The 13,327-nt window shown below is 36.9% G+C and overlaps 1 protein-coding gene across 1 annotated transcript in view; it reads right to left on the bottom strand.

The window, feature by feature from the left end:
* The window catches only part of LOC150091475 (methanethiol oxidase), a 116,045-nt gene that overhangs the window by 84,763 nt on the left and 17,955 nt on the right, over positions 1-13,327 (bottom strand). The window contains exon 2 of the mRNA XM_090384082.1: positions 2,803-2,987. Coding sequence (XP_090240208.1) covers positions 2,803-2,987 — 185 coding nt within the window. The remainder of the gene's footprint in view (positions 1-2,802; positions 2,988-13,327) is intronic.

Raw genomic sequence — 13,327 nt, 5'->3', positions numbered from 1 at the left:
AGTACATACCAATCCATGTAGCCAAGGGAACATCCTCCAATAGTAGTGGAAGTTCATTTTGCAGAAATTCTAGGTAAATAGGCACTGTAAGATGATTTTGTAACACAACAGGTGCAATCAACTGATTGCCGATGATACCGCACCACACGTTTACAGAGAAGCAATGTTGAAAATTTGTTTCTACAGTGGTATGTGGATTAGTCAAATTTCGTCTGACCACCTATGAGAGTTACGGGTGTTATTGATACTGTCACGGGTGACAGTATCAACTTAACACTTAACAGTATTAATGGAATTAATCAACGCTTAGCATTTACCTACCGATGATATTCCAATCGTTTGACGCATATCCTGGTTGAAGGTGTTGCACCCGCTGTATGTGAAATAGATACAAGCCATGCTCACATAATGTTTGCCAAACTCTTCTCTGTGAAACACCGATACGCGTAGAAATTTTCCATGTGCTAATAGTAGGATTCTACCAACTGAAGAATGTGTTCTATTTCATCCACATTTTGTTCATTTGCACGTTCAGAAGAAATATGAGCGCTGGGAACTGTACCAGTCTCACACAGTTTGGTGTAAACACTAGTAAACGCTCTTGAATCCGGTGTTCTGTGGTTAGGAAACCATTGATGGTATTCTCTAGAAGCAGCAATAGCACTTCCACCACAAAAACCGTAGACAAACACCATATTGGCATAGTCAGCATGTGTGAAGATGTGCGGCATTCGTAACACTTCTAACACCGAACAGTGTCAGGTTATAACTGCTTCTTGGTCACATCTGATTCAGGGAGCTGTGCATGCCAATTTCACACAGCTGTATCTTTGTATCCATTGAGAAGAATTGGACACATGTTTATATAAACTTTTTTACTCAATAATCAATACTATAATCTCACAAAATATTTACTATTCTTCCTGAATCACCCTGTATATGCATAATTTTAACATGAGTAACTACAAAGAAACCTATATTCACACTTTCCACATATTTTCTGTAAGAACTGAGTAAGAAAAAGAGTAGCAATGCCAATGCATTAACAATATAGCATTACTTCCTAACACTGTTAAGATGTATTGTTAACAGTGTTTGGAATTAATTATTATGAGCATTACTGATGAAGTGGATTAAACCAATGTTTTTATCTTCATAAAAAACATATATACAGTGTGTATAGCTTTACTTAGAAAATTCCTGAATCATTTCCAGAATTCAATTCAAGGAGTAATAAGGTAAGTGTTCTGAGGAGTTTTTTAAATGAGGCATAGTTAGGATGAAAAACGAGGGAAGGTTTCAGCTTTTTATCTTTTCCTCATCACAGTACTCTTCGATCACAAAAATTATCGTGATTGAAGTGTACTGCGATGTATCTCCTATTTGGTAAATCTCGTGAAGGAGCAACTGTCATTGCCAGAGGCTATGCACATCATACCCAACTAGGTGACATCCTAACTGAAATGTGCTCAGGAGATTAGAAAGGCATAAAAAAAAAAAAAGCATCATCCCACATCCATAACCCTCGCCATACTGCAGCCTGGATAGGTTTGCACCTTACCACTACCCACACACAATTCAACATAGCTGTCACAACACAACAGCAGACAATACCTGAAAACAGTATGCTAGGTAGATAAGTCCTACTTTTCTGGTGAGGGAGTTTTTTTAATGCCTGCAACTGTCATTGTTTGGAATGACCAAAACTACAATGTAGTGCTTCCACACACACATATTAAGTCTATGGAGCATTAAAATGTGAGTGGGTATTTTTTGTAATTTCCTTATCGGACCATAACCTTTCCCCAAGCATCTTAGCACAACTAATTAATGCTATTTTCTTATGACCTGAAGTACTCCAGCTAAACTAATACAGATATGCCATTGAAAATAAGGTTTGTTATGTTATTTGGTTTTTAGGAGCATTAGCAACTAAGGCCATATTGCTCCGGGGATATGCGGTGGTCATTCCCTGACCTTTCCACATCCTCCGTATTTGGTGGTCACGGGATTGAACCCCGGTCTAATCAAGAAGCGTGTGCTACGCACTGCTGCTCCTGCTCACCTGGCTACGGAGGCACCGAAAATAAGGTTAACAGATGTGGTTTTGGCACAGTGATGCACCTCTACAATTTGATAGAAAGGTTACATATGCCTGGATCCATCATTACCTGGCTGATTGATAGATAGGTTGCATGGAAGGCCATTAGCCAGCCAGGCCTCTGCATTTGAATCCAGTAGACTACTTTCTGTGTGATATCAGAAGCTATTTGTGTACTAGATGCCATTCACCCACCTAGAAGATCTTGTAGCCTGTCTTCATACCGCAACAAATAGCACTGACAAGAACATGATACAAAAACTAATAATTGTTCTTTTTTTTGTGTTAATAGTTGGTTGTTATTAATTTGATAAATACACAAATAATGAATTATTACTTACTGCTTATACTATTAATCACAGATCTAAGAAATGTGTTGTACTTCAATTTTTATTGAAACCTATGGGAAAATAAGTAAAGCACACTACAAAAAAGTTATGCGAATATTGGAGTATAAGACATAGACACTAAATAAAAACAGTCACTTTTTATAAATTGATTAATTAGTTTTTCATGTATTAATGATTTATTTTGAAAATTTCGATTACTTTAAGAAAAAAAAAAAAACTGTGCAAAATGTAATACTGCTCAACTTGTTTAATCATTCCTCGTATTATATTCAAAGCAAAAAAAATGAATCTGAAGAGATAAAAAAAATAAAACTTATTAGATATCCCAAATCAAAATCATAATTGCCAAACCTCAGAGTAAGTAGGAGACTCTGGATCTACATCAACAGTGGCCAAATAATCTGGTCTTTGACTTTTATGCCAGTCAGGTGCAATACATGTAACATATATAATCTTTTCCTTTGGACCTTTCATAGCATTCAAGGGAGAGGAGTATCCTGGACCATGATCTCCATCACAGTGGCAATGTTTGGATGCTTTAAATAAATAATACAAGATTAGATTATCATTTCAAATAATACATAATTTAATACAAGATTAAATTATCATTTCAAATAATAATTTGAAGTTATTTAAAATTAATTTAAATTTAAGATTAAATTTTAAATAATAGTTTTAAAATATAAATAATTAAGATCATAAATAATTTTAAAGATAAAATTTTTAAAATCTGACTAAAGGAACATCCTAATAATTTCAATTGGTATGAAATATCTGTTTGAAGAGCTACAAAAAAAAGACAGCAAGCCAGATACTGAAGCTAAGAAAGAAGCAGAAGTACACCATTTGTATGCATACAAACTGCAGTTACTTCATTTTAAAATACCTAGATCAAAAAGCCATGGAATCAAAAGAAACAGAACCAAGAGGCAGCAAGGCTCAAGGGTAGAAGCAGAAGTACACCATTTGTGTGCATACAAACTGCAGTTACTTCATTTTAAAATGCCTAGATCAAAAAGCCATGGAATGAAAAGAAACAGAACCAAGAGGCAGTAAGGCTCAAGGGTAGAAGCAGAAGTACACCATTTGTGTGCATACAAACTGCAGTTACTTCATTTTAAAATGCCTAGATCAAAAAGCCATGGAATGAAAAGAAACAGAACCAAGAGGCAGTAAGGCTCAAGGGTAGAAGCAGAAGTACACCATTTGTGTGCATACAAACTGCAGTTACTTCATTTTAAAATGCCTAGATCAAAAAGCCATGGAATCAAAAGAAACAGAACCAAGAGGCAGCAAGGCTCAAGGGGTAGAATTTTTTCAGCCTGGGATACACTTAAATAGAAAGGGTGCAAGAATATTTGCTGATGCTATCGAGGCAGTGTTAAGTGGGTCGGAAAAGTGCTAGCTTCTAGGGATACAAGGACTAATAGATTAACAGTAGCCACTGGCAGAGGTGAAAGTGATTCTTGCACTGCTTCTATTAGAATGAGCAGCAGCCTGGAAAACAAGATGCAGGGTATTTCAGAGACTGCTGGGAGTCACTGCAGTACAAGTAAACACATGGGTTGTGTTAGGATAGCTAAGAATAGGAACAGGTGCATGTATACTTGCGTGTACACCAATGCTAGGAGTTTGGTAAATAAATTTGATGAATTTGAGGTATTGCTCAAAACATCAAAGGCAGATATTGTGGGGATATCAGAGACGTGGTGTCACACAGATATAAGGAATGCAGAACTGGAATTTGGGGAGTACAATGTGTACAGAAAGGATACACAGGATAGGAAGGGAGGAGGGGTTATGCTATCAGTTAAGAAACAAAATCCAAGGAAGCGAAGCCAATCGACATCGCTGGACAGTGCAGTGTCGAGTCAGTTTGGTGTAACATAAGCATTGGGAGATCAAAATTGAGAGTAGGAGTGTGCTATAGGCCTAATGACTCTGATGAGTATAATAAGAAACTGTACAGGGAAATAGAGTGGGCCAGTAAATCAGAGAGTCTTATAAAGGGGGATTTTAATTTCCCAGATATTGACTGCAATTTGCGGGTTGGTCACTCACACACTAGCAAGGCTTTTGTGGATTTATTGGATGATTGTTTTCTACATCAGCATGTTTGGGAGACAACTAGAGTGAGTACTACTCTTGATCTGATTATCAGTAGTGATTCTTCATGCATTAAGAATCTGCAGATAAAGGAATCACTAGATGGCAATGATCACAGTGTGCTGAAGTGAGATTATCTCAAAGAGATAACCAACATCGGGGGAAAAGGGAAGGGTTTTTGCTTTCGTAAGGCGACTACGATGGTCTGAGACAGTATTTAAATTCTATACAGTGGGACCAACTGATGATGTTACAAACAGCAAATTCAAAATGGGAAGCATTCAAAGAATTTATCTTGGAAGCTACTAGGCTTTACATATCAACTAAGAAATATTGTTCAAAGTTTAGGCCTAAATGGATAACAGATGAACTAATCAGACATATGGCAGAGATGAAAAATGCATGGGATACATATAAATTAATGGGTGAGATGGAAGCCTATGATAGATATAAGCTGGTCTGTAACCAAGTCACAAAGGAGATTAGGCAGGCAAAGGCAGATTATGAGAAATACTTGGCAAAGGATACAAAGAAAAACAGAAAAGAGTTCTTTACCTATGTAAACTCTAGAAGGTAAGGGATGGATCAGATTGGTCCACTGGATATTGATGGTTCACTGTTGACGATCCTGCTCAGGTGGCTAAAAAACTAAATGAGTATTTTGCATCTACATCCACACATGAGGAGTTATTGAGGAAGGGGAATGCCAGAGGTGAAGTAAACTCTGGCAGTGAGCTAGATGATTTTGTAATAACTGAGAGGAAAGTGGAGGAGAAATTGTTGAAGATAAACATAAAAAAGGCACCCGGGGTGAATGGGATCTATCCAGTTATATTAAAGGAGGCAGCAAAGGAAGTAAGCAAACCCTTAGCCATAATTATGAGAGCTTCTTTGGCCTCAGGGGAGGTTCCCATAGACTGGAGATGTGCAAAGGTGACCCTAATTCACAAAGGAGGATCAAAGGCTGACACAAGTAATTATAGACCTGTGAGTTTAACTTCTGTTCCAGGAAAATTAATGGTGGCACTGCCGACCGGGCTAGCCTGGTAGGTAAAGTGACTGCCTGACAACCCAAAGGTCGCGGGTTCGATTCCCACCTCGGGCTGGATATCACGATGGTGCCGAACCAACCAGTTGGTTGGATATCCCGGCCACGATACATGAAGGAAGCAAGAAAAAACTGGTTCTTTCGTGTATTGATCACATCATATAAAATAAATAAATAAATAAATGATGGCACTGGTTAAAGAAGCACTGCAAGATCATCTAGACAAGACCTCAGTTATAGCTTGGACACAGCATGGTTTTGTTAAGGGAAAGTCTTGCCTGACCAATTTGATTGGATACTATGATGCTGTCACAAAAGAACTGGATGCAGGGAATAACTTTGATATTATATATTTGGATCTTAGAAAGGCTTTTGATACTGTTGCACATGGAAGACTGCTGCACAAATTGGAGCAGTGTGGCATTGGAGGCAAATTGCTGCTATGGATAAAGGGATGGTTGAGGGGGAGAAGACAGAGAATGGTAATCAATGGACACTGCTCATCGTGGACTAATGTTATTAGTGGAGTCCCTCAGGGTTCAGTGTTGGGTCCATTGTTGTTTTCTGTATTTATAAATGATATTGATGATGGTATATCAAGCTTAATATCCAAGTTTGCAGACGATACAAAGGTTGGCAGGTTGTTAAGGATACTACTGACAGTATGCTGCTGCAACAGGACCTGGAAAGGTTGAGCAGATGGGTTGAGAGGTGGCAAATGAAGTTTAACATTGATAAATGTAAAGTACTACATATGGAAAACAGTAACCCCAGAGCAATGTATCAACTCTGTGGTACTACACTGACAGTGGTAGAGAATGAAAAGGACCTGGGGGTAATTGTGCAGGCAGATATGAAGTTTTCTGAGCAGTGCAGACAGGCTGCAAGAATAGCTCATGGTGTCTTGTAAATGATATACAGGAATTTTTCTAGCAGGAATAAGGAGGTGATTATTCCCTTGTATAAGGCAATGGTCAGGCCACACTTTAAGTACTGTATACAGGTCTGGAGGCCTCATTTCAAGAAGGATGTAGAGCTTCTGGAACGAGTACAGAGAAGGGCAACAAGATTAGTGAATGGAACAAAGGGTTGCTCTTACGAAGAATGGCTTAAGTTTTGCAAATTACAGTGTCTGGAGACTAGGCACCGGCGAGGTGATCTGATAGAGGGGTATAAAGCCTTGAATGGTTTGAGCATGCTCAATGCTGATGGGATTCTTCCTCTTGCTCAGAATAATCACCTGAGAGGCATAAATTCAAATTGAGGAAAGACAGATGTTGGATAGATGTGCGGAAATTTTCTTTTAGCCAGCGGGTAGTTGGTTGGTGGAAGAGACTTCCATCCCTTGTTGTGGAAGTTGATAGCCTAAATAAATTTAAGGTTCATCTGAACAGGTATTTCGAACGAATGGAGGGGTGAAATGGGAGTGGTTTTTTTTTTTTTGGCTGATGCTGCATAAGCTTGCTTTCTTGCATCATATGCCTCTACTAATGCTAATGCTAATTACTCAACTCAAAAATAAGTCACTCTGGTTTTCTTAAAACAATAAACAATGAACATATAATGAATTTTTAGATCACCAATTTCCCTTAGGGAAGTGGAATAACAACAGCCTGACAACTGATTCTGTAGAAAAATATCTACTAAAATTAACAAGTCATCTCTATATAGTTAGCATCATACACAAAATTGAAATAAAAAATTAGAGCATGTTCAGGTACAAATGTGTATGGAGTATTTACATATGTACAGAGAAGGCCACTGAAGTGAGTGTGGATTTTTCATTAACATGCATATGGCAAGCCTCAAACGGTGGCAGCAATCACACTTTCCAAGCAGAAACAAAGCAGAAACAATACTGTGCATCTTTGGATTTTGACATGCACACAATAAAGTCAGCATATGTACTGTCTTTCAGATCAATGTGTTCTGTAATGAATGTGGCACATCCATGGTAGAAAAGTCCACTGTTTGCCTCGGACATGTACACATAGGGGATGGCAATGATATGAAATTTAACAACTATGTACCTTGTATATAATGTAAATTCATGAAGTATTTATTTAAGCACAGAACGTTACAAGTGAATTTTCTAAGTAAAGGAATGCCTATATATTAGACCTATTTATTTTCAATTTCATTATTAAATTTAGGCCTATTATAATATACACTGAATTAGCTCTTTGCATTAGCAACACCTACCAATACCATGTGGTAACCCACCTTTTGCTCATAATACAGCTTAAACACATCTTGGCATGGACTTCACAAGGTGTTGAAGGTGTCTTGTGGTAGTGCTACCGTTCACTGCACAATGTGTCTGCACACCGTCAGGTGGATAGTCATAGCATCCAATGTCCTTTTCCATTATGTCTTGGCACACTATGATCTTCATTTTCAATACGCCAATAAACACCAAAACAGCCAACCAACCATTACATCCTGAGAATTTATTTTCACATTTCCAAAACCAGTTGACAACCTTCCAGGCCTTGTGGCATGGCACGCTGTCTTGTTGATAGACAATGGAGCTATCTGGATACGTTGTCATCATGAAGGGATGTACTTGGTCAGTGATGAAAGAAAGGTAGGCATTCCCACTGAGCTGTTAATTAATAGTGATCAGAGAACCCAGTGCATACCACAAAAACAGTCCCCAAACCATAACACCACCATTTCCAGCCTGCAAAACACACCAACAGTGCATCTAGGTGCCATGTCCTCGTGTTACTTTCTCCAAATGCAGATATACCCATTAGCACGATAGGTGGAAATGGGATTCATCCGACCGGGTTACAGATTTCCACATGTTGGTAGTCCAGTGTTGGTGCTAACATGCCCAAGAAAGGTACATTTTCTTGAGTTTCACAATGAGCATAGGTACCCACAATGGCCATAGTCTGTACCAGCTAATAACCAGCACATAGTTCATGTGGATACTGGTATTGCTATTCTAATGTTGTACTGGATGGTTAGCTGGGCCATTGTGCTATATCACTCCTGTGCTACAAGATGAGATGCACGACACTCACCACATCAAACACACGTGACTTTTGACTGGTTATTTGACCACTGTTGAGTCAGTTACAGCAAACTTGTGCCACCACAGAAAAGGAGACTTAACTATGTTATTTTTTCCCCACAATCATTCCACATTCAAAGTCAGAAAGATCTTGATACTGATCTATTCTTCCTCACAGACACTTAAAAACTGATTGCCATGTATGCGAACTACAATCTTATATCCACTATTCCTGACTTTGAACCATCGCCAGCATCAAAGACCAGTCCATTCCTATACAAAGCCAACTCAGTGTATATTAGAATCCACAAAAAATTCATGTTTAAGAAATGTAGCCAAATTCAATGTTATAGATATATATAAATAATAAAAATCATCATAATTTAATATCAAAAAGAAATATCACATCGTAAAATTAATTAGTAAAAGTTTTAATCGATGCACTGTCTACGTAGCTGAGCAGACCACGTGATCACTAAATATGGTAAAATTCTTGAAAACTATTCTAATCCTACATATCTATCTTGGAATATAAGCATAAAATTATTTATTTTTTATATTTCAAACAAAACACCCTTAAACTACCATTCTCCACCCCCACTTTTACAGGCTAAAAGGATTAAACCTGTTTACAAATAACGATAAATGGTAATACCGAAAAGAAATACACTAATATAAAATTGAAAATTGAATTTTTAAATTACTTAAATTGAATTTTTAAGTTACTTAAAAATGAATATGAATTTTAACTATGAATGAATATGAATTAAACCAACCATTGCTTGCCACGAACTTGGCTTGGGATTCGCCGTACTTATCCTTAATATCTTCATAAATACTTCTTGCTTTTGCTTGAATGGCCATTGGACTTGGGAGCCATTGTAATTTGAATTTTTAGGTGACTAAAAATTTGCAATATTATGACATTGACAAAGGTAAATTTCATAATATTCCATGATTCTATGATAATATTATGATAATATTCCATGACATTTACATTCATAATGTCATGAATTTTTGCACAAACAAAATTTCACTGGTGTGCTGCCCATGAAAACTTTTGAGTTTAACACACCCCTTTAAAACAAATGATTTACTTCATTGTTGACTTTCTAATTATAAATCAAATTACGGATATACAACCACTCCCCAACTTACATAAGGGTTGCATTCCGGGGAACTCTACATAAGACTCATATCTAGTGAGTATGGGCTTGGCAAACCCAGGATCCTGAGCTGGATATAATCATCCCTCTCTCTCAAGGTAACTCGGGAGATTTTTTTTGGTTTTTTTTTTTTTTTTTTTGGTTTTTAGGAGCATTAGTAACTAAGGCCATATTGCTCTGGGGATATGCGGTGGTCATTCCCTGACCTTTCCACATCCTCTGTATTTGGTGGGCACGGGCTCGAACCCCGGTCTAATCAAGAAGCATGTGCTACGAACTGCTGCTCCTGCTCACCTGGCTATGGAGGCACCAGATTTTTTTTTTTTTTGGCTGGTGGAGCATAAGCCTCAGGCTTCCTTGCATCATATGGCTAATAATAATAATAAGTTGGAATTTCCCTAAATGCTTATGCAACACTCGCAAATGGGATTGAAGCAAAAAAAATGTTTGATGAACATGTAAATAGAATTATTTATTCAATTTTTTTTATCTCATGCGCAAGAAAAATTACAAAAGTGTACAAAATTACAAAAATTTCAAAAAGAGAGAGGAGATAGGTCTAACGTCAGCAAGTTTTACCTTTCGAGTGTCGTTGCCAGAATTAACTCTCCAGCTGATAAGCACACTGCTGCAGAAGTTGAGGGCTGTGCAGATTTAGAAGGGGTTTTTTCCAACACATCACAAAATTTCTCTACAGCTGCAGAATTGACACTGGTGACTTCACCACATACTTTAATGTTTTGGAAACCAGCGCGTTGCTTGAACCTATTAAACCACCCGTTGCTTGCCACGAACTTGACTTGGGGTTCGCCGTACTTATCCTTAATATCTTCATAAATCCTCCTTGCTTTTGCTTGAATGGCCATTGGACTCAAGGGGCACTTGCTTCTGAATCTGATTTTCCATCCATATTATTAATAGCTTTTCCATCTTCAATATAGCACCAGAATGCTGTTTTGTGATCACTGTTTATCTTAAATGCATTGATCCTTTAATTAATCGTTTTCATTTCTAAATCAATTTTGTTTCGTTTCCTAGCACTGCAAACATTTGCACTTTCTGTTGGCCGCTTTCCCTTCACCATTGTAATAAGTAAATAGGAATGAAGAGAAGATCCTGAAAATTTATTTATGTTTTTTATATGATTGAAGATTTCAGTATAGGGAAACTCATTTCACCATAATACTGTAATGTAAAAACCCACAGAATTCCGGTTATCGGTGTTATCGCAAATGAAATAAGATCGAATTTACTACCTGTTTATAACAGGTTGCGCTAACAGAAAAGCCCAATAAACCAGGAAAGTGCAAATTGTTTTATGGTAGGGACCTCCAGAAATGTGTTTTAGAAAAATATCACAAAGACATTCAAAATTGATTCTTATAATGGAACATATGATAACGATAAAAGTGTAGTGTGCAATTTCCATTATAAAAATGACCTTTTAGAGAGCTTAGTTATATAGCAAAAATTTCAACTTCCCAAGGTCTTGGAATGAATTACCAAAAAAAAAAAAAAAAAAAGAACAGTGTTATTGGGTTCACATTACAATATTTTTCACGATACCTCCATTTATTCCTACAGGATGCAAAATATGTTTCCATAATTATTTAAGCTTGTACCGGCCGGCAAAAACTTATGTAAAATCGAATTTCCGTAAGTCGAGTATTACGTAAGCCGGGGAGTGGCTGTACAAGAAATGATAATAAATTTCTTCCCACAGAAACTGATAATCATTATATTGCACATTTCATAGATCAAAATTCCACAAGTGATCAGTTCTTGGCATTTGCGTGGGTATCTATAATTTGGTGCTGAAGTGTAATGTACATTCAATTTTTTCTATTTGGGAAAAAAAAAAAAGTATACAGGTGCTCCCTGGCGTAAGGGTTACATTTCGGAAATCTGTTTATAAGTCGAAATTTTACGTAACTTGGAAACAACCCAAAATCTGCATATACACGTAAACATAAGTCCATGATTTTAAAAAAAATCATTTTTCTCTAATAGCATTTTTATATTACAATTACATACTCATAACATCTGCATTAGAATTTTATTTAAAAAACAAAACTTTTAATGTACGTACATATACAACTATTAGTAAATTAATAAGAGGAGTTTACCTCAATATAGTACGTGGAACACTTCCGTATGATACCCTCCAGAAATTAAAACGGAAAAAACGAAAAAATCGACAACTTACCGGTACATTAAAGTAAAATATAAATAATTAAAGTAAAATATAAATAATTAAATAATCAATTTAACACAATTCAAAATCAATTCAAAACAATTAAAATTCAAATTAACGCAATTAAAAGAATCTAACGAAAATATTCAAAACGATTTTCCTTCCTGAAGCTGACAATGCTTTTCGACCGACTGTCGTGATCACAGGAATGAAAATTACCGAATCAGGCTAAACCTGAAACTTAAATAGTGATTATGTGTCTTCGCGCATGCGCGTAAAGGTCCACGCATCGGAGATCAAATATGGCCGCCGAACATTAACAGAATTCTCGTGTAATTTAATTTCAACGGTTTCTGCAATTAATAGTCGCGTATAATTACGTTGAACGTTAAGTATTTTGGCCTTGTTAAATAAAAAAGTATGTTTTTCGTTAATGGCATGAAAGGCTAATTCTGACGCTGCTGAACGAGAAGCACGAACAGAGGCTTCGTGTTGATTTACACGGATATTAAGAGAAAACCGCGTGGAACCTTGATAAGACGAGTCGCAATCACCGCAAGAAATGTTGTATACTAGATCATTAATTTGTGTTGCGAACGCCGAAAGAACCGAGCGATTGTTCAGTATAGTGTGTAACTTCCGTATAGGCCTAGCTTTTTCTGTCCCATATGTTGAACAGTGGCACAAACAGCTTAACAGATTCTTTAAAGATACCGAATTTAAAATTATAGCTAGGCCTATACGGAAGTTACACACTATACTGAACAATCGCTCGGTTCTTTCGGCGTTCGCAACACAAATTAATGATCTAGTATACAACATTTCTTGCGGTGATTGCGACTCGTCTTATCAAGGTTCCACGCGGTTTTCTCTTAATATCCGTGTAAATCAACACGAAGCCTCTGTTCGTGCTTCTCGTTCAGCAGCGTCAGAATTAGCCTTTCATGCCATTAACGAAAAACATACTTTTTTATTTAACGAGGCCAAAATACTTAACGTTCAACGTAATTATACGCGACTATTAATTGCAGAAACCGTTGAAATTAAATTACACGAGAATTCTGTTAATGTTCGGCGGCCATATTTGATCTCCGATGCGTGGACCTTTACGCGCATGCGCGAAGACACATAATCACTATTTAAGTTGCAGGTTTAGCCTGATTCGGTAATTTTCATTCCTGTGATCACGACAGTCGGTCGAAAAGCATTGTCAGCTTCAGGAAGGAAAATCGTTTTGAATATTTTCGTTAGATTCTTTTAATTGCGTTAATTTGAATTTTAATTGTTTTGAATTGATTTTGAATTGTGTTAAATTGATTATTTAATTATTTATATTTTAC

The sequence above is a fragment of the Mastigoproctus giganteus genome, chromosome 1, assembly GCF_048544385.1.
Source record: "Mastigoproctus giganteus isolate SK-2022 chromosome 1, ASM4854438v1, whole genome shotgun sequence".
NCBI lineage: Eukaryota > Metazoa > Arthropoda > Arachnida > Uropygi > Thelyphonidae > Mastigoproctus > Mastigoproctus giganteus.
This window is presented reverse-complemented; position numbering and strand designations above follow the sequence as displayed.